Source organism: Panthera leo, chromosome A1 (genome assembly GCF_018350215.1).
Source record: "Panthera leo isolate Ple1 chromosome A1, P.leo_Ple1_pat1.1, whole genome shotgun sequence".
Taxonomy (NCBI): domain Eukaryota; kingdom Metazoa; phylum Chordata; class Mammalia; order Carnivora; family Felidae; genus Panthera; species Panthera leo.
In genome coordinates this window covers 144,739,812-144,760,244 of record NC_056679.1, presented here as the reverse complement: position 1 = coordinate 144,760,244, position 20,433 = coordinate 144,739,812, and the positions used below count along the sequence as shown (strand labels likewise).

The 20,433-nt window shown below is 40.0% G+C and overlaps 1 protein-coding gene across 4 annotated transcripts in view; it reads left to right on the top strand.

Annotated features, from left to right (window-relative positions):
* ACOT12 (acyl-CoA thioesterase 12) overlaps positions 1-20,433 on the top strand; it is a 48,611-nt gene that overhangs the window by 24,947 nt on the left and 3,231 nt on the right. For all 4 annotated transcript variants that reach the window (XM_042942463.1, XM_042942485.1, XM_042942465.1 and 1 more), the window contains 8 exons: positions 23-158; positions 8,566-8,722; positions 10,730-10,849; positions 11,696-11,846; positions 12,756-12,811; positions 13,121-13,184; positions 13,869-13,952; positions 18,901-19,034. In XM_042942463.1, the coding sequence (XP_042798397.1) occupies positions 23-158; positions 8,566-8,722; positions 10,730-10,849; positions 11,696-11,846; positions 12,756-12,811; positions 13,121-13,184; positions 13,869-13,952; positions 18,901-19,034 (902 nt within the window). The remainder of the gene's footprint in view (positions 1-22; positions 159-8,565; positions 8,723-10,729; positions 10,850-11,695; positions 11,847-12,755; positions 12,812-13,120; positions 13,185-13,868; positions 13,953-18,900; positions 19,035-20,433) is intronic.

Sequence of the window (20,433 nt, the reverse complement as noted above, 5' to 3'; positions counted from 1 at the left end):
ATAAATGTTTTTCTTTCTCTAGATTCTTTTAAAACCAGTCACACTTCTGACTGAGCAAGATCATGTGGAACATAATCTGGCTTCAGAGAGAAGGAAAGTTCGATTACATCATGAAGATACCTTTAAAAACTTGATGAAAGAAAATAACGAGTTTGATGGTCAGTAAATCTACTTATGGGAACTTTAATTATATGACTGTGACAAGCAGAGGGGTCCTTTCTTAGAGTACATTTATTTTCACCTTGTTATTACAGTTCAGCCCTGGCAATGGTAGGTGTCTTCCCCAACAAACTCAGTGGCTGGAGAAGGAAGGGCCTGGCCAATTCAAAATATAACTGCAGCTATCTAAGACCTCTTTAAATTGGAGGATCTACAGGGGAGGAGAGAGGAAAAGAAGGGTCACAGGGACCAGGCAGTCCTTATTGGTAAGTATGCACTCAGTAGTGACCAAAGAATGAAGGAACAACAGCACAGGGATATGTCCATCTGGTGCTTCACAGTTTACTAAGCAGGCTCTCTTTCATTACTTCATATGAACTGCTTATAATACCAACACAGGAGAAAACTGAAAGTGAGCCGTGATGAGCCTTGCTAAAGATCACAGGAGCTATGAATGGAAGCGATAACATTCTATTTCTGTTTCCTGGCTCTTCCCCCAGTAGCACTGTTTGATTAGCCAGAGTGTCTTAGTTCTCTGGCTGCGAACCCCCAGGCTCTTGGAGGCCTCATGGGGCCAGAATGGCATGGAAAAGAGGGCCACTTTGCCCCTCCCCTGCCCTTCCTTTACTTCTGACCCCATCTCCTTCAGCCCCAGGGGAGATGACCTTTCAGGGAGAGCAAAGTGGTGAAGGGGAGGAAGTGGAGTGGTCTAGCTTGAGCCACTCTGCTCCCAGTGGTGAGACAGGAAGTTCCCAGAGGATTCAACTTTCCTGGGCTCCAAGGCAGCTACTAGTAGAAGAGGAAGGAAAGAATCAGAATGAGAATATTAGAAGAGAGGAAGGAAGAAGAGGAGACACAGAGGCCAGAGGAGAGAGGAAAAGCAGAAGCAGGGGTGACCTGTGTGTGTGGGCTTTATTCTGCCCTGCATGACATCATCATGGCCTGGGGACAACCTTACAGATGACCTTTTGGTTGGAAAAAAGTTTTTCAAAGGCTTCTATTGCAGACCTTTTAAAAGACAATGCCCGTTACCAAGCTACTTTTTTAAAATTTATTTATTTTGAGAGAGATACTGTGTGCTCATGGGAGCTAATGGGGGAAGGGGAGAAAGGGAGAGAGAGAATCCCAAGCAGGCTTTGTGCTGTCAGCCCAATGTGGGGCTCAAACTCATGAAGCATGAGATCATGACCTGAGCCGAAATCAAGAGTCCCGACGCTTAACTGACTGAGCCACCCGGGAGCCCTACAAAGCTACTTTAGAAGAAATGAAGACTTCATCATTAAATTACTATGCTGAGAAGAGTCCATCCTTTTGTAAAGATGGTCTCTGTACCAAAATATATTTTAAATGCATTTTTGCTAAAGTAATAAAGTGGCCGAACCATGTGAACAAGGGCAAACTACAAAGAAAATTCAAGGTGGAAGGAGGCAGTATATGAAAAGATAGGACTGTATCATGGAGGCTCTCCTAGGTCAAGTTAAGAGGCTTAAACTTTATTCTCTCCTTAAAGAGAGCTGATACAGATTTGGGCACACTTGTTGCATGATTAGGCTGGCATTTAATATGGTCATTCTGTGTAGAGGAGAAGAGACTATATGCAGGGAGACTAGGCAAAGGATGAGGAGTGGCTACTCCAGGCAGTGGTAGTATAGAAAGGAGGAGAAAAGTCCAAAACTATACAAGGGGTAAAATCAGTAGAATAGGGTCACTGATGGGGAGATGGGTGAGGAAGAAGAAGTTCAGGAAAACTCTCAGGTTTCTGGTGTGAGCAACTAGCTAATTAATGGTAGTATCTTGAACTGAGGTCATGCATATGAGGGGCAGGAGAGGGGCAGTTTTGATGAGGTGGATGATGAGTTCAGTTTAGTCTCATGTGCTTGTGGAACAACCAAAAGGACAAAACCAGGCTGGGGAGATTTAGTTTGAGACACAGCAGCTTACAGATGGCAATTCAAATGAAGCCAGTACCTACAGTCACCCAGGGAGGGCTCATAGGGGCAAGAGGGTGGTGGGCCAAGAGTGGAACCTGCAGAACATGGCCATAAGAGATGATCAGAGGAGGAGGATGGATCTACAAAGAAGACCTAGAGGGACTAGTGGGAGGGATGCAGCGAGAACCAGAGAGACTAGCATCATAAGTCAAGGGAGTAGAGTTACATGAAGAAATGAGTGGTCAACTGTGTTCCAGGAAGTGAGAAATAAAAACTGTCCACTGAATTGGGAATAGAAAAGTCATTCTCACATGCTACAGCCATTCAAATGTAGAGGTAAAATGATTGCAATTGACTTCAGTTTCAGTGTGTTAGGAAGTTGGGCAAGATCTCCTCTATGGGTCTGGTTCAGTTTAGAATTATAGATTTTGAAGGGGTGCCTGGGTGGCTCAGTTGATTGAGTGTCCAACTCTTGATTTCACCTCAGGTCATGATCCCAGAAGTGCCACATCAGGCTATGTGCTGAGCGTGGAGCCTGCTTAGGATCCATTCTCTCTCTCTTTCCCTCTCTCCCTCTCTCCCCCTGTCCCTCTGTCCCTCTCTTCATCTCTCTCTCTCTCTCCTCCTCTATCTTTCCTTTTCTCCCTCTTTCCCTCTCTACCTCTCTCCCTCAGCCCTCTCCCCAGCTTACACTATCTCTTTCTCTCTTTAAAGTAAAAAAATACTTCAGAATTATAGATTTTTAGAAGTCTGTTTCTATCATGTTTCCTCTAATCTGCTGTAAAAGTGGATGATTCTACATTCCTTTGTACAATACAACTTTTAACTTAATTTTGTTGATTTTATCTTTTTAGAAATTTTACAAGCTTTCATGCCACCGAAGCAACCATAGAACCTAAAAGCAATTTCTCTTAATGTCAGAGCCAGACCCCAGAACTTTAAGTTGCCCTTGAGTGCGTGTTTTGTCCACCTGCTGCCCAGTGTATCTGATAGGGTTTGTCTTGAACTGGACAATACCTTCTGAAGGAAGACAGCTAGATCATCTCTGTTATTGAACAGTGTTTTTAGAAAACCCAGGGTTCTAACATTGATAGTAATATCAGAACTAATTGGAATCTCTTTTAAGATTTTGTGTGATTGAAATTCATATCATTGGAACAGTGAGAAATTTTAGTTAAAATCATATGCTTTCAGAAGAAAAGGGAAACAGATGAGATTAGATTACATAAAAGCAGGACTTCTTTGGAGTGTGTTCTTGTACCACTGAGTCACTGTTTGGAGGCTTGGTATATAGGAAAAGACTTCATATTTGGAGCATTAAATTATTTTTTTAGTGAGAAATCAAATCTTTATGAGCATTATCCTGTGTTAATTCTTTCTGGTTGTGAGAAGGAAAACAACAGTTAAAATGACCTCAGTTCAGGTCAAAGTTCCTGACCTGAAATTGTAGAATGAATGCAAAATTGTCCAAACAGAATGATGACACAATACTTAACGAACATCCAAAGTACAAGTATTGTAATTGACCTCTGGACAGGTATGGTCTTATTTGGAAGTCTGTAGAAAGGGTGAGGTTTGTTTACCATACTTGAGTACACAGACAGAACTGTGACCTAACTTGGTCTCTGAGCCTAGGAGAGCTATATTTCTCCAATGATTGGCAGTTACCTGTAAATAAGCATGCTTCTACGCTGAGGTCACCTGTACTCAGTATATTTTTGCATCCATGTCGTAGGTCACCTGTATTCAGTATATTTCTGCATACATGCTTATGCATACATGACCTGCCCTAGTACCCACCTCTTTGTATCCCAGTGTATGCCATGTATGTCTTTATAAGAATCAAGTAGCTTTGTCTTTAAAGTTATCGCTCAGAAAAGAAGGAATTGCATTACATTTGTGTCTTTACAATGTTTTCCATAATATATTGCCTACTCAATTTTTTATTTTATCATTATTTTAAATTATTTAAAAATAGGTAGCACACATGCACAGGGTGAAAGTTCAAAAGGTATGAGGGCATTCAGTTAAAAGATAAGACTTCCAGAGCGCTTTGGTGGCTCAGTTGGTTGAGTGTCCAATTTTGATTTTGGCTCAGGTCATGATCTCATGGTCATGGGATTGAGCCCTGCATTAGACTCTGCACTGATGATGTGGAGCCTGCTTGGGATTTTCTGTCTCCCTCTCTCTCTGCTCCTCCCCAATGCACACACATGTGCATGCTCTCTCTCAAAATAAATATTTTTTTTAAAAAAAGCTATGACTTCCTGCCATCAGTATCTCCCAGTTAACCAGTTCCTATCTTGAAAGACAACCAATATTACACACACACACACACACACACACACACACACACACAAACACACACTTAGAGCACAATATTCAAATAGCTATGCACTTTTTTTTTTTCATTTAACAGTGCATTTTAGAGGTAGTTTATATTTATTTTCAACAAAAAAGCAAGAGATATTAACCTAAAAAAATCAGTACAGTTTTAGGTATTAATAGGACATCATCTGACAATGTCAGTAATGGCAAAAAAAGAGAGAAAAAAGAAGTTGAAAGATTCAAGATTTCATGTGTGTTTAAATATCACTTTAGGAAGCAGTCCAATTCTGATTACAGCAATATGGTGGATTTGGTGTCTAGAACAAGCTAAAATTTCTGGATAAAATATTTACAAACATCTTTGCAAACACATCTCAGCAGGAAGAAGAATAAGAGAAAATCTTGAAGTCCGGCCATAATTGGAAAACACAAATTTGCTTGGGACTCTGTAGATACTAGAAGACCTAGAACTTGTGTTTTAATGGGCCTGCATAGGCTCAGGAAACAAAGCCAGTGGCCCATGATAGGTGGAAGGTTGAATCAGGGAACCTTAAATGGACCTGCAAACCTAAAAAAATGATACTTCAGTGAGTCAGTTGAAAAAAATCCTAATCCTCAATGAGCTTTGGTAGGGGTACTTTCCTATCTCATTGAGACCTTAACCCTAGGTAAAACGGGTGGGGTTGGGGATGGGGGGACCTGTTTTCCTTTGAGAATTCAATCACAGGTACATTCTTAGGTAGATTTGGTATCAGAATCCACATCACTTGTTTGTACTGAAACAGACCAAGAGAAATTTATTATGAAGTGGCACTGTGTTACAGTACCCCCAGGTGACTGGCAGCCACAAATGCAAACCTCTGGAGACATAACTTTAAGCCCCACTCTAAAGAATTCCCACAGATACAGATCCAAGGCATATGAACTCCTAGTCAAAAATCCTGAAAAATAAAAATAAATAAGTCACCAAAATCTAGAGGAATCACCTTCTGAAGGTGCTTTGGGGAGGTGGGCCCCCTTTGAGGAAGCCTACAAAGACTACAATTACTGCATTTATCACATAAAGAGTGTTGAAGTAAAAACGTTAATATATTTTAAAGAAATAGAATCAAAAGTATTATTCAGGAATTAAAAAAATTACCTAGAAGGTTTGACAAAGAAACAGAATTTCTATACAAAAATATATATAATAATTTAAATTTAAAACTCAACGAATGAATTAAACAGCAGATAAGACAGTAACTGGAAGATAGATCTGAAGGAGTTACCTAGAATGCAGATGTATGGGCAAAGAATTGGGAAATATATGAAAGATTTGGAGACATAGAGAAAGGAGTAAGAAGTCTAATATGCATCTAATCAGAGTTCCAGAAAGAAAGGATAGAAGAATGGGAGAAAAATAGCATTTGAAGCAAATGACATAGACATTTTATTCAGAGGTAACAAGAAAGTTTGGTATCCATATGAAAAGATGATGGACCACATTAATCAGGGAAATCCAAATTATAACCAATATAAGATATTTCACACCCACAAAACTGGAAAAATTTGAAGAGTCTACAGTATTGTTTAAGTGAAAATGCAAAGCAGTAGGAACTCTAGTAAACAACATACAAAAGTGTACATTGGTACACTTTGTTACCTAGAAAATTCTGTTGAAAGCAAGGACTATGAATGTGGAATAAATCAGCAAAATTAAGTTCATTCATTCATTCATTCATTCAATAAATATTTACTGAGTGCTCATATTAAGGAATTATATTAGAATTTAAAAAGAAAATCAGTTCTTGTCCAAAGGAGCTTCGGATCTAGTGGGTCAAAGATCACACAAAGAAAAATAAAAGTATAATTATAAAAGAAAGATGCATGTGTGAGCTCATAAATGGGAATTAGCTGTTAGATCTGGAAGGCTTTCCTGAGGAAGTGTTGACTGAGATGAGCCAACATAGTGTTGAGGTGGAAAAGTTTTACTTTATAAGCTTCTTCTAGCTGGTCTGGGAATTAAATTGTCATGAGACAGATTAACAGGAGAAAATCAAACAAAAGTTTAATTACAGGATACTGCCTATATACATGGGAGAGATCCAGAAAAAAATGAGTAACTCATTGAAATGGCAAAGTCAAAGACAAAAGATGATATTGGGGGTGGTGGGTCAGTTATGGGAGGTTACCGAGGAAAGCACAGTAAACAAGGATAAGGTTATTTTGTAGATTTAAATCATTGTCTTCTCTGGTAAGTTTCTAGATTTACAGTCATCCCCCTCTTTCTGGTACAGCAAGGGAAATATGCTTACAAATAGAGATTTTTCTTATACACATAAATGTCACTTACCAAAGGGTAATTTCTACTGGGTTTTCAGAGCTTCTCTATGGTTTCTTAAAAATAATAAGCCTAAAAGAAGCAACATGCCAAAGAGGCATATCTTGAGGTGGCAAAATTTGCTCCCCTATAAAAATAGGGGATAAGAGATAAGTGGAAGAATGTGATAGTGCTGCTGATAGAGCAAACAATATGTGCAAATTCCCTGATGTTGAAGACAGTACTTAGTTATAGGACTGAAAAAAGGCCCTCATAGCTAGAACAAAGAGAGAGAGTGAAAGAGAATATGATGGGAGGAGAGTGGTAGTAGTCGCAATCAGACTCGCTGGGACTGGAGAAGTAGACAGACCAGACAAGGAAGGAAGGACTTTCCTAGCCAAGGGAAGGATTTGGGCTTTTATTTATTTTTCATTTAGTTTTAACGTTTTAATTATTTTTGAGACAGAGACAGAGTGTGAGTGGGGGAGGAACTGAGAGAGGAGACACAGAATCTAAAGCAGGCTCTAAGCTCTGAGTTGTCAGCACAGAGCCCAATGTGGGGCCTGAACTCAGAGCCTTTGAGATCATGACCTGAGCTGAAGCCAGCCACTTAACCAACTGAGCCACCCAAGCGCCCCTGGGCTTTTGTACTAGGGTGTTTTTGGAAGTTTCTGACATGTTTTCAAGTAGGAGACTGAAATGATCAGTGAAATGAAGGGGAAAAAAATTAAAAGACCATCAATTAATTATAAATCTAAAAAGTTCATGAGGAAATGCAGTTCAGGTCTTTGTAGCCACACTTCTCTGCTCACTTATGTGTGACTGTGCCAAGAATGGCCCCATTCCCAGTTCCCAACAGCTGCCTAATCTATGTTCTTGGGCTGCAAGCTCAGCTCTGCCTCTGACAGGACAACCGGGATGGTCCCCCTGATTTGTAAATCCTCCCTCTACTTCCTCAACAAAGGCACACAAGATTTAGGCCTAGCTGATGATTCACTAGATGATGCAAGACGCATAATTGAATACATTTTACTGCTTTGCAGCCAGAGTAAATGATTTCTCCATTGTTGAGAGTAAAAACCAATTTGTCAGTAAATGAACAGATATGATTCGAAGGAAGCAGAAGGACACTGAGAAGTACAACTCATTGTGCCATTTCTGTTGGTGACTGCATTCATTGCAAAACAGTAACTATGGAGGCCACATTCCCATTCTGAAGTTTATACTAGAGCAAACTATTCCAGATTTTCTGTATCTTTGGCCCATTATAGCTCAAAGTTCTTTCATTTTAACAACTTTATTGAGGTATAATTGATGCACCATAAATAATATTATGCATACATAATGCAGTTATAAATAACATAATAATTATTATAATTATAAATAATAACTGGTATACCCTAAATTCATGTGCTCATATTTGAAGTATACAGTTTGTTTTGAGACGTGTACACCCAGAAAACCATCACCACAATCAAGATAGTAACATACCATCAACCCCCAAATTTCTTTCTGACTTTCCCGACAATGATCTGCCCCTTCTCCACTCCAAACAACTCAAGTTTAAATTTAATCATTATTTTAATCAAAATTCCAATGAACTTGTATGATAGATTAGAATACAATCTCTAAAAGGGCCTTTCTAATCAGCTATCCAATTCCCTGGAATTCATGAAGGTCACTCTTTAGAATCAAACCTGTTTATTTCCTCAGGAGATTTAAGTCTTCAGGAATAATTTAATTTTTCTAAAAATCCCACGAGTTAAGGGTACAGCTAGGAAGGAAAAATAGTAGTCCCAGTTTGTGCAGTTAATTCCACCAATATTAATGTCTGTATCCCTCCTTCAGATCCCATTTGTGATGAAGAGGAAGGAATGGTTTCTACAGGTGGCACCGCTGTTCAGAGCATTGAACTTGTCCTCCCACCCCATGCAAACCATCATGGAAATACATTTGGTGGCCAAATTATGGCTTGGATGGAGAGTCTGGCTACTATTTCTGCAAGGTTCTTGGTTTTGACTTTTGGTGTGTGATGTTGTGTCCAGTGGGGAGAGATCAGAAAGGGTCTGAGTCCTGGTTATTGAGCTAGGAGAGAAGGAGAGGAGAGTGTTGCCATTTATTAAAATTAGAAAATAAGTCATTTATCTGTTTACCTTAGGATTAATCTGTCCTTTTTTTTCATTTTTTAAGTTTATTTATTTTGAGAGAGAGAGAGAGAGAGAGAGACAGAGCATGAGCAAAGAATGGGCAGAGAGAGGGAGGGAGAGAGAGAGAGAGAATGAAAGAGAGGGAATCCCAAGCGGGCTCTGCATGTGGAGCTGGGTGTGGGGCTCCAACTCAACAAACCACGAGATTATGACCTGAGCTGAAACCAAGAGTCGGACACTTAACCTGCTGAGCCAATCAGGAGCCCCTAATCTGCCCTTTTGTTTAAAGGTGAATGCTTATGTTCTTGGCTCAAAAATAAAAATGAAATGACAGTTCTAGTACTTTATTCTGAATTGTAAATGTTGATCTTGTAACGCTGCAGCTTCTTGTAATGATAGTTATGACATGGTGGATGCAGAATAGAAATGGAAGACGACCTTTACACTTAAAAATACTCAAATTGCAAACTTTTTTAAAGACACTTTACAATTTGGTTTGACCTTTGAAGGTGCTGGTTAGAATCATTATGGCCAAAGGATTAACTGAAAAATAAGATAACAAAGAGAGGAACTTGAAAGAATACTTTTAAGTACTCCTCAGTTTCAAAAAAAGGTATTTTATTATTAATGGACCCATGTAGGCAGTTGAGCAGTTTTAAGGAACACTGTGTATTCGGAAAATGCATTTGAACAGGAATTGCCCTACTGACGATCTTGTAACCATGGAACATTGTTAAGATTTTATTTTCCCAAAATGAAAAGAATTTTATGATGAGTATGTCTATAATTGTGACCATAGTTAGAAACCTGTAATAATCCTTCCTATAAATTATACGTAAATAAGAGAGCTTGTTTTTAAAATGAGATTGTCGTTCTCAATGGCAATAAAGAATTTGAACCTGTTCTTTTGTAAGGCTTACAATATAATTAACTGTGGCAGAATCTGTTCACATAGTGTTGGCACAATTCCTTTGAGTAATTGAATGACTACCGTGGGGATCTAAAATGTAGAAAATTACCAAAGTAACTTTCTGAGATTAAATATACTTTACAAAATTTCAAAATTTCACACACACATACAAAATTGTAAAATGTGTACCTTGTAGCCTTTCAGGCTTTGTGTAGCAATCTAGGTAATTTTCCAATAGGGAAAAATATGAGTCTTTTGATATGTGAGTGAATTTAGTTGAAGCTAAGAAACTAGTGTGAATAGCACTAGCTGGTAGTTCCTTCACTGTGCTCCCCTCCAACCTGAGAGTTACAACTTCCTGTGATTGTGGCCATGAGCTGTCAGGATGAATAGAACCCTCAAATGAGGACAGAAGACCTTGGTTTGTTTTTCAGAGGGACTGAGATAGGGAACAAAACAAGAGCATGACTGTCACCACAAGAGCAGAAGCACCAAGCATCTCAGTAAAGACCCTCCAGCTTGGGGACATAGTATTTCCCAAAATGTTTGCAGGGATTGTACAGACCCACTCTCAACTTATGTAATCTAGTTACTTATTTCATTCTTACAAGAGTTAAAAGATGTTTATTTAGAAAACACACTGAGGGGCTCCTGGGTAGCTCAGTCAGTTAAGCGTCCAACTTCGACTCAGGTTGTGAACTCACAGCTTGTGAGTTCAAGCTCCGAGTTGGGCTCTGTGCTGACAGCTCAGAGCCTGGAGCCTACTTCAGATTCTCTCTCTCCGTCTCTCTCTGTTCCTCTCCTGCTCTCTCTCTCTCTCAAAATATAAACAAACAATTAAAAAACATTTAAAAAAAAGAAATATTTGTCACATTTGTTACGCAAACTAGCAGTTCATGAAAATACTTTGAAGAGTGACCTCTTTCTCCTCTCTCTCTTCCCTTTGTTTCATCAGCCGCCTCTGTAGGGCACACCCCCTCCTAAAGTCCGTGGACATGTTTAAGTTTCGGGGACCATCTGCTGTTGGAGATCGTCTTGTTTTCAATGCCATTGTCAACAATACATTTCAGACCTGGTAAAGCATTTTTAGTGCTCTTAGGCTGCTGTGGACAAATTCAAACTTGCAAATGAATAAATTTTCTTATTTCAGTGTAGAGGTAAGTGTAGGGACTACTTTAAAATAACCAAGTTCCTTCTAATTTTTTTTTTAACTTCACTCATCTTCAACATCTATAGACAACTCATTTTAACTCTGTTTTCTTCTTGGAGCCTCTTTGCACTTAGTAAATTGTGATGGGTTGGTTTTTGTCTCATAATAAGGGTGACTTCTAGTTAACCCAGTACCATCTTGGTGTGTACCTGTCATAATTATTACTCTTTTTTTCACTCTCAGAAGAGTCCCAGTGACTTTATGGTCAGCTGACTCCTAATGAACCTGTTATTAATCACCATGAAGCCCAAACCACTTCCCAGTTATTTTTATTATTCTTGATATACAATGAAAAGATTTAATTGCCTTAAATCTTTTAAAATGTGAAAAAGAGTATCTATGTTTCCTATCCAATTTTAGTGTTTGATGCTTTTAATATGGAACTTGACTTTGAGAAAACTTGACTTTGGCACTATTAACTCCCCCATTCCCCATTATCAAAATATGTTCATGAAGGTATAGAAAGTCCTTCCTAACTGGCCTTTTTCCCACTTGGTGGGAAAGTGAAGTGGGAGTTCTTCCAGGGGCTTCTGCATCAGATTCATCACTCTGATGAAATGGATTTTAACAGTTGCATACATTTGCGATGACAAAAAGAAAAGCCCAGAGCCCTCATTCTTTTCCTCCCTCAGAAGCGGTGGTGGCTGCGTGGGCAGAGGAGGCCTGGCAGGCTCTGGTTCTCTGCCCACAGCTCTGTGTCGCCCTCTGCAGTGTTGAAGTGGGAGTGCGCGTGGAAGCCTTTGACTGTCAGGAGTGGTCTAAGGGCCAAGGCCGTCACATCAACAGTGCTTTTCTCATTTATAATGCTGTCAATGATAAGGAAGAAATGGTCACATTTCCCAGAATCAAACCCATATCAAAGGTCAGTTATTAGCACGTGAGTTCATTAATCAGACCACTTATTCTGGGGGAAGTGGTGGGTTACAGAGCTCTACCCAGAATCTCCCCACACCAGCAACAACTTCCAAGGCTATTCCTCTTTAGATTTTTTTTCTTTTTTACATTACGAAGTAAAATGGACTTTTTCTCCCCCTGCCCACCCCCGATCACTCTCATCATTTGTTAGAATGATAGAGGCCCTGGAGACCTCACTTCTGTTCCGCTGTGTGCTGCTGTGGGAAGAACATCATCTTCCGTGTCCTATTTCTGACTCTCTTCTCCCACTTCTTTACTCCAGCTCTCCATGGTTCTCTACATGCAATGGAACTGTATCTTCTCCCTATCTGAGAGGGGCCTTGCTGCCCACCCTCACCTTTTCTAAAAACTGTATAGTGAGATAGATGTATAATTCTGATAACAGAAATGATAACAGTCACCACTTTAAAAAAGGGAAAAAGGGGCGCCTGAGTGGCTCAGTCGGTTGAGCGTCCGACTTCGACTTCGGCTCAGGTCATGATCTCACAGTCTGTGGGTTCAAGCCCCGCGTCAGGCTCTGTGCTGACAGCTCAGAGCCTGGAGCCTGCTTCCAATCCTGTGTCTCCCTCTCTCTCTGCCCCTCCCCCAGTCTCACTTTGTCTCACTCTGTCTCTCAAAAATAAATAAATATAAAAAAAAATTAAAAAAAAAAAAAGAATTTAAAAAAGGGAAAAAAAAACGGGCTGCAAAGGTTGTCTTTATCCATGCACTTGCCCTTTGTGGGTGTTGAGTATCGTTCACACAGAGACACCATGTATGTTCCAACTAGCCCCTTCAACTGAATTCAGAGAGAGACACTTAAGGATTGTACCATTAAATTAGAAATGTATTGATTTTAATTTGTTTTTTATTAAAGGATGATTTTAGACGGTATCGTGGAGCTATTGCACGCAAGAGAATTCGCCTAGGCAGGTAAGGGATGTGGGCATAAGGATTTGAGGCTATATTCTCTTATCTAACAAATTATATAGCAAAGGACCCCTCTCTAGGTGTCTGTTCCCACATAATGTAACATGAGACGGTCTGATATTTTCTGACTGGAGGCTAACTGACAGATTTTTTTTTTTCTTGATTGTTCCACTAGTAAAAGTAGCTTTTAAAACTGCTGATTTCAGCTCAAGAAAGTGTCATGGTGACTGTTGTGTGCCAAGTGCAGGGAAGAAAACTTTATTATTATAACATTATTATAACATGTTAAGTAACATTTTAATTTTTTTCCAGAAAATATGTTACTTCCCACAAAGAAGAAGTGCCAGTTTGTGTACAATGGGACATAAGCAACCAGGTAACAGTTTTATGATTTGGAGCTTTTCGTGTAAAAAGGGAAAATGGTATCATTATAAACATGAAAGTTCCCATGTTTAACTGCTTCAGGTTGTGCCTATACAGGTTAGATGAGAAGGTAAATTATATCAACCAATCATCTCAAAATAAAACAAAACCAAACTATTAGTAAGTGGTTACCAACTAGTAGTTTCCGTGCCCTGTCTGAATTACATGTACAGTTTCCAAACTACAGACTCAGAATGATCTGCCATCAAATGCATTCAAGCAGCATGACACTGAGATACAGTGTCTCTCCATAATTTGTGCTGAAAAGACACGCCTTCCGGCTTGCATTTTTATAACATAACAACAAAGTATTAGTCGTTTTAAGGTTTTTGACCATAAATTATAAAAGGAGATCCAAGTTTACTGATTACATGTTGATTATAAGTCATACTGAAAGGTTATGTTGTCTTTGCTCAGGACACCAATTAAAATGATACTAATTTGCTAAGCATGCAGGCCTCATTTTATTTTGTCTCAATTCTGAATTAAGTGTTTGAGACAAATTATGTTACCGACAGCTTGGTTCTGAGCTTAGCATTATCACTTTGGCTCTAACAGTTCCCGTTTTCTAAGCAGAAACTGTTTGATCACATATCTGTGGACCGAACTCTCAGCTTTTACGATATTTGTGTTTTAGGTATCCCTGAGTAATGCCAACGTGGAGGCTCTCAAAAATCTGGCAGCCAAGAGTGGCTGGGAGGTTACCAGTGCTGTGGAAAAGGTAGGAGGCATCCAGGTCTATGTACAACCTGCTGTCCATCACAAATGAAAGTTGTCATGCTGCTGGTGGTGGTTCTGCTTCTGCTGCTGTTTTTAAGAAGGTAAAAAGTCTTTCTGGGAAAGTATTTCTAAGAGGCAGGTATCTTTCCAGGGCTGAATCTACTGCTCCATGCCGGTTGATTTGTGGTCCTCCAGGCTGCCCCACACATTCCTGCCTCTGAACTTAGTTGTTATATTCCACTTCTCTCTCTTTCTCCTCTCCATCTGCCTCAGTCCAACCTGGTCTTCAAGACCAGGACAAATGCTTTCTGCACAAAGCCAATTCCTATCGTCCTGACTGAAGGAACTTCCCTGGAGGAACCCCCTTAGCAATTACTTTTTCAAAATTAATTTGTCAATTAATTATGCCCTGTCTTGTGACAGTGCTTCCACTGCTTCGTTGAATTGATGTTGATGTCTTACATAGTAATTTAACTTTTTACACATGGCTTTTTTCCCTAACAAGATTATGAACTTTTGAAGAAAGGAGCCTTGTCTTGACTTCTTTGTGTCTCTCTTAGCACCTTTTATACTATTTTGCAGGTCATCAAATTTAAGTAAACATATATAATTTGGATTCTAATTTTATCTCATTTCAGAAGTGGTTAGGAGACCCTTTGAAGCTGATGCCCACAACTAGACTAGACTGTAAGGTCTCTGTGGGCATTTAGCTCACCGCTGTAGATGGTCCCAGAACATAGCAGTGCCGGGCACTCAGGGGGGGCTCAGTAATGCCAGTTCTTTGTGCTCACATTTCAGTGTGTACTGTTGTTCAGCATCAATGAAGCAGCAGCACCTACAAGAGGGGTGGCCATATTCCTGGTTGTCCATCATAATTGGTGATTGTTCCATCATCATCTGATGTCTTGTCATAAATATTGATAATGCCTCAGTGCCCCAGTTTGGACAATAAATTATATGGTCACTTACCCTAAAATTGAAGGAAACTGAGATGCTACTTCACTGATTGTTTTCACCTTGACCTTTTGTCAGTGTTTTGTTCTGGTTTGTTGGCTTTTAGTGTGTTTTTATCTTTTCTTCTGAATCCTATCAGGGTCTCTCTTACCCTGTTTGGATCCAGTTAGGTTTCCATGTATACCAAATTCAGTGATGCAGAAACACAGGTTAAACGTAATAAAATGATCTTCTTCTCTTTATCCCACATAAAAGATGCTTCAAGGCTTTGTTTTCTTTTACTAACATGCAGTCTGTTTCTTGCATCATTGCTGGCATCTAAGCAGTGTTGGAAAGGGCAGACTTGTGTCTGGAATGAAGGAAGAGCGCACATTTTGTGAAATCATATAATATATAAAAACTTGAGTTCTTTGGGAGTTTGGGGCCAGAAATAAATCTAAAGTAATAAATGGTGTATTGGCTCATATCTAAGGAGAGCCACCAATAATTAATTCTTAATTTTTGTGTGGATACTTTAGAAGATATTATATAATTAAAGCAACATTCTTATGTCATTGCTGTTGAATTTGAAGCCCTCCAATTCTTTAGATTGTATTTATGATAAAAATTTGATTTTTTTTTCCTTTCTGACTTACCCTCCTCTTCTCTCCTACTTTTTAAAGTGTTTGTATCCTTTTAATTTTAAAATACAGCTCTCTGACTTTTTTCTGTCACCTTTTAGTTGAATACTTCTTCCAATTATGTGTTAGGAGTCCTATTTACTTCAGGGCTTAAAGTCTATACTTATTTTTGATACAAATGAGTTAAATGGAAAAAGTAAGATTTTTGATATTTGTAATTGGGCACTACTTATTCTTTAACTCATGTTTCATTTTTATGTATGATCGTGGAATTAATCATAGTATAGTAATACAAGGAGCAAAATGTGTACTCTCACCTGAAAGGAGCTTGTAGTTGCAGTCTATTTGGGTAACATCACACATACACATGGAACAGCTGAAGAGTAACTTTAAGGTGGTTTATAAACAAGTGAGGGATTATAATATTTAAATCATAAAGGTCAGCTCTTAGGCACTTCAACAAAGTAAAGCAAGACAGTTATTTACAGAGGACTTTGGAGAGGGGGTGATTCTTTTCTCCTTGAAGATAGTGTAAGTAGATTGCTGGAGGGTGAAGGGGGCTCTCTAGGCAATGAGGAGTTTGATTCCAGTCCTCGTGGTAGAAATCAGCATGGGTAGGAGACTGACCTGACAGGAGTAGCCTTTTATTTAGGGGGCAGCTGAGAGTGTACTGGAAAGGCTGTGATGAAAGCCAGAATGGCAAGGACTACATGGCAACCTTTACGCAGAACAAAGCCGAGTACAGGAAACAGACCAGAGGAGCTATTCTGACTGAATCTGGGGAGAGTCTGGGTCTCACAGCTCCCCCTGACCAGTTCTCCTCCCCTTCGCCCCTGGGGGTTCCCAGGGAAGGTCAGGTCACTTCCTCTCACCACGGAGGCCTCTGTAAAAACCAGTTTTGTTCTCCTTTCCACAATGTTGTCTCCATAGCATATTGGTCAACAGATAGTATAAAATTCTAAAATTATACTCTTTCCTCTTGTGCTGTTTGTATAAGATATCCAAATCCATTAAGCGGAATCTTATTAGAATGAAAAAGCAATATCATTATAAAATGTTAGCAATTTTGAGCTTATTTACTTTCAGCTTTGTTTCATAGAATAAAATTCGCCAGACGTCAAGTGATAAAATGTTTGAGTTGGTTCCAGATGGAATTTAACCTGTACTCTTCTGAGCATGAAAGAGAACATGTTTTCTTGAAGAGTTGGTCTTAGAGAATTTTTTCACTAAGCAGAAGTTGGCTTTTCTAAAATACTAGGGTTTAAAGAGATCAACATCAACAGCTGCCTTTACTCGTCTGCTCTGTCTACATCAGTGTCATGGGTTCCCACAGCACAGCAGTGAGCAGGACTTCCTGCTCCCTTCATCTTCTGGGAGAAGGATCAAAATATCATTCTCTCATCTGATAATGTACTCAGCACTGGATAAGCGTAGCAAGCTGTGTGAGGCAGTTTCATGGTGGCTATTCAGCTTGGTGTTTGCCTTGGCTCCAGGATAGAAAGCAGCAGTATGTGTCTGTGACCTGGGGAGCAGCTTCCTGAAAAAGTACTGTGATCATTTCCTAGGGCTCCTGTAACGGTACCGCAGAATGGGTGGCCTAAACAACAGAAATGTATTGTCTCGCAGTTATGGAAGCTGGAAGTTTGAGTTCAAGGTGCTGGCAGGATTAATTCCGTCTGAAGAAGTGAGAAAGAATCTGTTCCACGCCTCTCTTCTAGCTTCTGGTGGTTTGCTGGCAATCTTTGGTGTTCCTTGGCTTGTAAATGTGTCACCTGATTTCTGCCTTCATCTTCATATGGCGTTCTCCCAGTGTGCATGTCTGCATCCAAAATTCCCCTTCTTATAAGAACATCAGTCATTATTGGATTAGGGGCCATCCTACTGCAGTATAACCTCATCTTAACTAATTATATCTGCAATGACCCTGTTTCCAAATAAGGTCACATTCTAAAGTACTGGGAGAATTTTAACATATGAATTTGAGGAGACACAATTCAACCCTTGGCAAGTGCTTAGCCCATTATTACATCCTTTTCCATACTGCTTCCATCAGTGTAGACTATGGCTGCCCCAAGGTCTGATTCTGACAGAAGGTGAGGAATTTACCCTGGCCACTTACCCTTGCCCCCTCTGAGACTATAGAACCCAGAAACCTGGCTTAGAGCCACATAGCCACCAAGTTTTGATAAGATGACTTCCTTCTGGATTTACACCAGGGAACCTCCTTTTACTTCTTCTGTATGGGGAGTGAAGTTAGGCATGGCCATTTTGGGGTGAGTCTCAGCCCCCCACTGGAACTGCATTCATGGCTTTCTGTTTCACGTGTCTATAGCCCAGGCCATGGCCTCCTCTGTGGGCTTGATTTAAAGATGGTCTTTGCACAAAGGTTAACTAACTGGAGAGTTAACATGTGTAAACAAATTGATACTCCCTTTCTTTCTAATCTGCTTTTAGTCTGTTTCTTACTTCTTCATTCTCTTGAAGATATTTATGTTTAAATAAAGGTTTTCTCCCTCACAGCCTGACTTGTCCATCTGCTTGATTCTTGCAGTGAAGTCTTAACCCTCTGTTTGTTTGTCTTCTCACAGCTTGTTGCCATGGGGATGATTATAAGATGGCACATTTCAACACCAACTTCAAAGCACCCTGAAAGAGATGGAGAAAATGGGCAGGATAGAAATGTGCTCTTAGCTGAGCACGTATCTCTGATTATTATCGAAAGTGCAATGGCAGGAGAGTTTGGAGTAATAGGGGATATGTATTGTTTTAAGTATGTGTCAAATGGCTCCCCAAGACAGGCCTCCTCTTATCTAAGGGATAACAACGTTAGAAACCCAGGAATTGGCTCTCAGGAGGATGAGCTCTTGTGATTCACAATTGAAAGAATGCTTTGTGCTGAAGAAGCATGGTGCTTTCAACCCTTTGCAAGGTTGAGTTGGTTCTAGAAGTGGTGGCTTGCTTTCTGGGTCCCGTTGTCATGCCTGACAACCTGGGAAAGTGTCTAAGGTGTCTGGAGGGAGATGAAACACTGAGTTGCCTATCAGCCTGGTGATATTTTCTGTCGTTCTTTGAGTCAGGGAAATATCTCAAAGAGATAAAAAGAGAAATGCTTACATTCTTTATTTTTCTAGAGAAGACTGTGGCACAATAATTAACCTATGTCACATATTGTTTAGAGGGCACAGAGGATATCACCGTGGTCCAAGCTCCAGACATCCAAGTATTTGAAGGGAAATTGCCATCATTTGGCTTCATTGTTATTCAGGTGCCAAGATGCCTTAGCCAGCACAATCAGCCTGTGACTGTGTGTGGTTTTTAAAGTGAAAACATCCATTTTTATTTTGTAATTTATTTTCTTTTGTTATTATATTTTAGATAAAAATATATACCCTGGAAGAGCATGACCTTTTATCTGTTTGGGTTGAAAAGCATGTGGAAAGACCAGCACACTTGACTTACCATCTCCTGTCTGACTTTACCAAGAGACCTTTGTGGGACCCTCATTTCGTGTAAGAATACATTTAAAGTATTTTCTTAAGCAACTCTGACTTCATGTAAAAGATGACATCCATGTTGCAGTCCATCTCCATTGCCCAGTGTATGACCCATTGCATATTAATTAAAGAGTATGTTTTAAAACTTGCCCTGCACAGAAAACTGCATCAAGTGCTACTGAGAGACGTAAAAACAAAAATTTTCTTAATACTTCGTTTAGCATTTATATTGAGTTAATGTGCTTTACCCACATCTGTTGTACTCCTCCCAAAAAACTCTTCAAGTTTGATATTATTCCCACTCAACGAGAGAGGTTCTGAGACTTGCCAAGATTGCACAGGCAGGAAAGCAACAGAACCCAAATTGGAACCCAGATCCATCAGGCTTTGAATTCCACACGCTTGCACACAGCTTCAGTGTACTTGAGAAAGTGATTACCTAATTGTCTTCCCACTTTCCACTCTGGATATTTAATTAGCGGTTCCTTCTTTTTCTGTGAAGCAGCACTCCCTGGTGAGAAGCTGAGACGAAGCTGTGTGAGTAACTGAAGTCAAAGGCATTCCTGCCAGCTTTTCCTGTCTGATCAGGGCCCACTGTCAGCCTCAGTCTCTTCCTTCTGTTACTTTCTGTCTCCTGCATCCCAATCCGGCCTCTTCCATTCTTACTCCTTTCCTGGATTGCAAGGCACCTGCACTGACTGGGTCTGATTACACTCAGGCCACACCCCCTCCTCCAAGAAGTTCCAGCTCCTGGGGCTACATATAGCACTCTAGGGCCTCACTGGACGTCTTGCTGAAAGGGAAGGACTGGTGAGATGGGCTTCCTATTTATTAAACGTTACCATTTACTTCCTAATCTTGATGAAGTAGAAGCTCATTTTTAAAATGACTAAACCTTGGGGGCACTGGGGTGGCTCAGTCAGCTAAGCATCTGACTTTGGCTCAGGTCATGATTTCAGGGTTCATGAGTTCGAGCCCCACATCAAGCTCTCTGCTCTCAGCACAGAGCCTGCTTCGGATCCTCTGTTCCCTTCTCTTTCTGCCCCTCCCCCACTTGTTGTCTGTCTGTCTGTCTGTCTCTCTCTCTCTCTCTCAAAAACAAAGAAGACATTTAAAAATAAAATAAAATGGCTAAACCTGGGACACCTGGATGGCTTAGTCGGTTAAATGTCCAGCTCTTGATCTTGGCTCAGGTCATGATCTCATGATTCTTGGGTTCAAGCCCCACATTGGGCTCTGCACTGACAGCATGGAACCTGCTTGGGATTCTCTCTCTCTCTTTCTCTCTCTCTGCTCCTCCCCTGCTTGCTCTCTCGCTCCCAAAAATAAACTTTAAAATAAAATAAAATGCCTAAACCTGATTATGATTAATACCATGTAAGAGGCAATATAATATCACTAAAGTGAAACACCT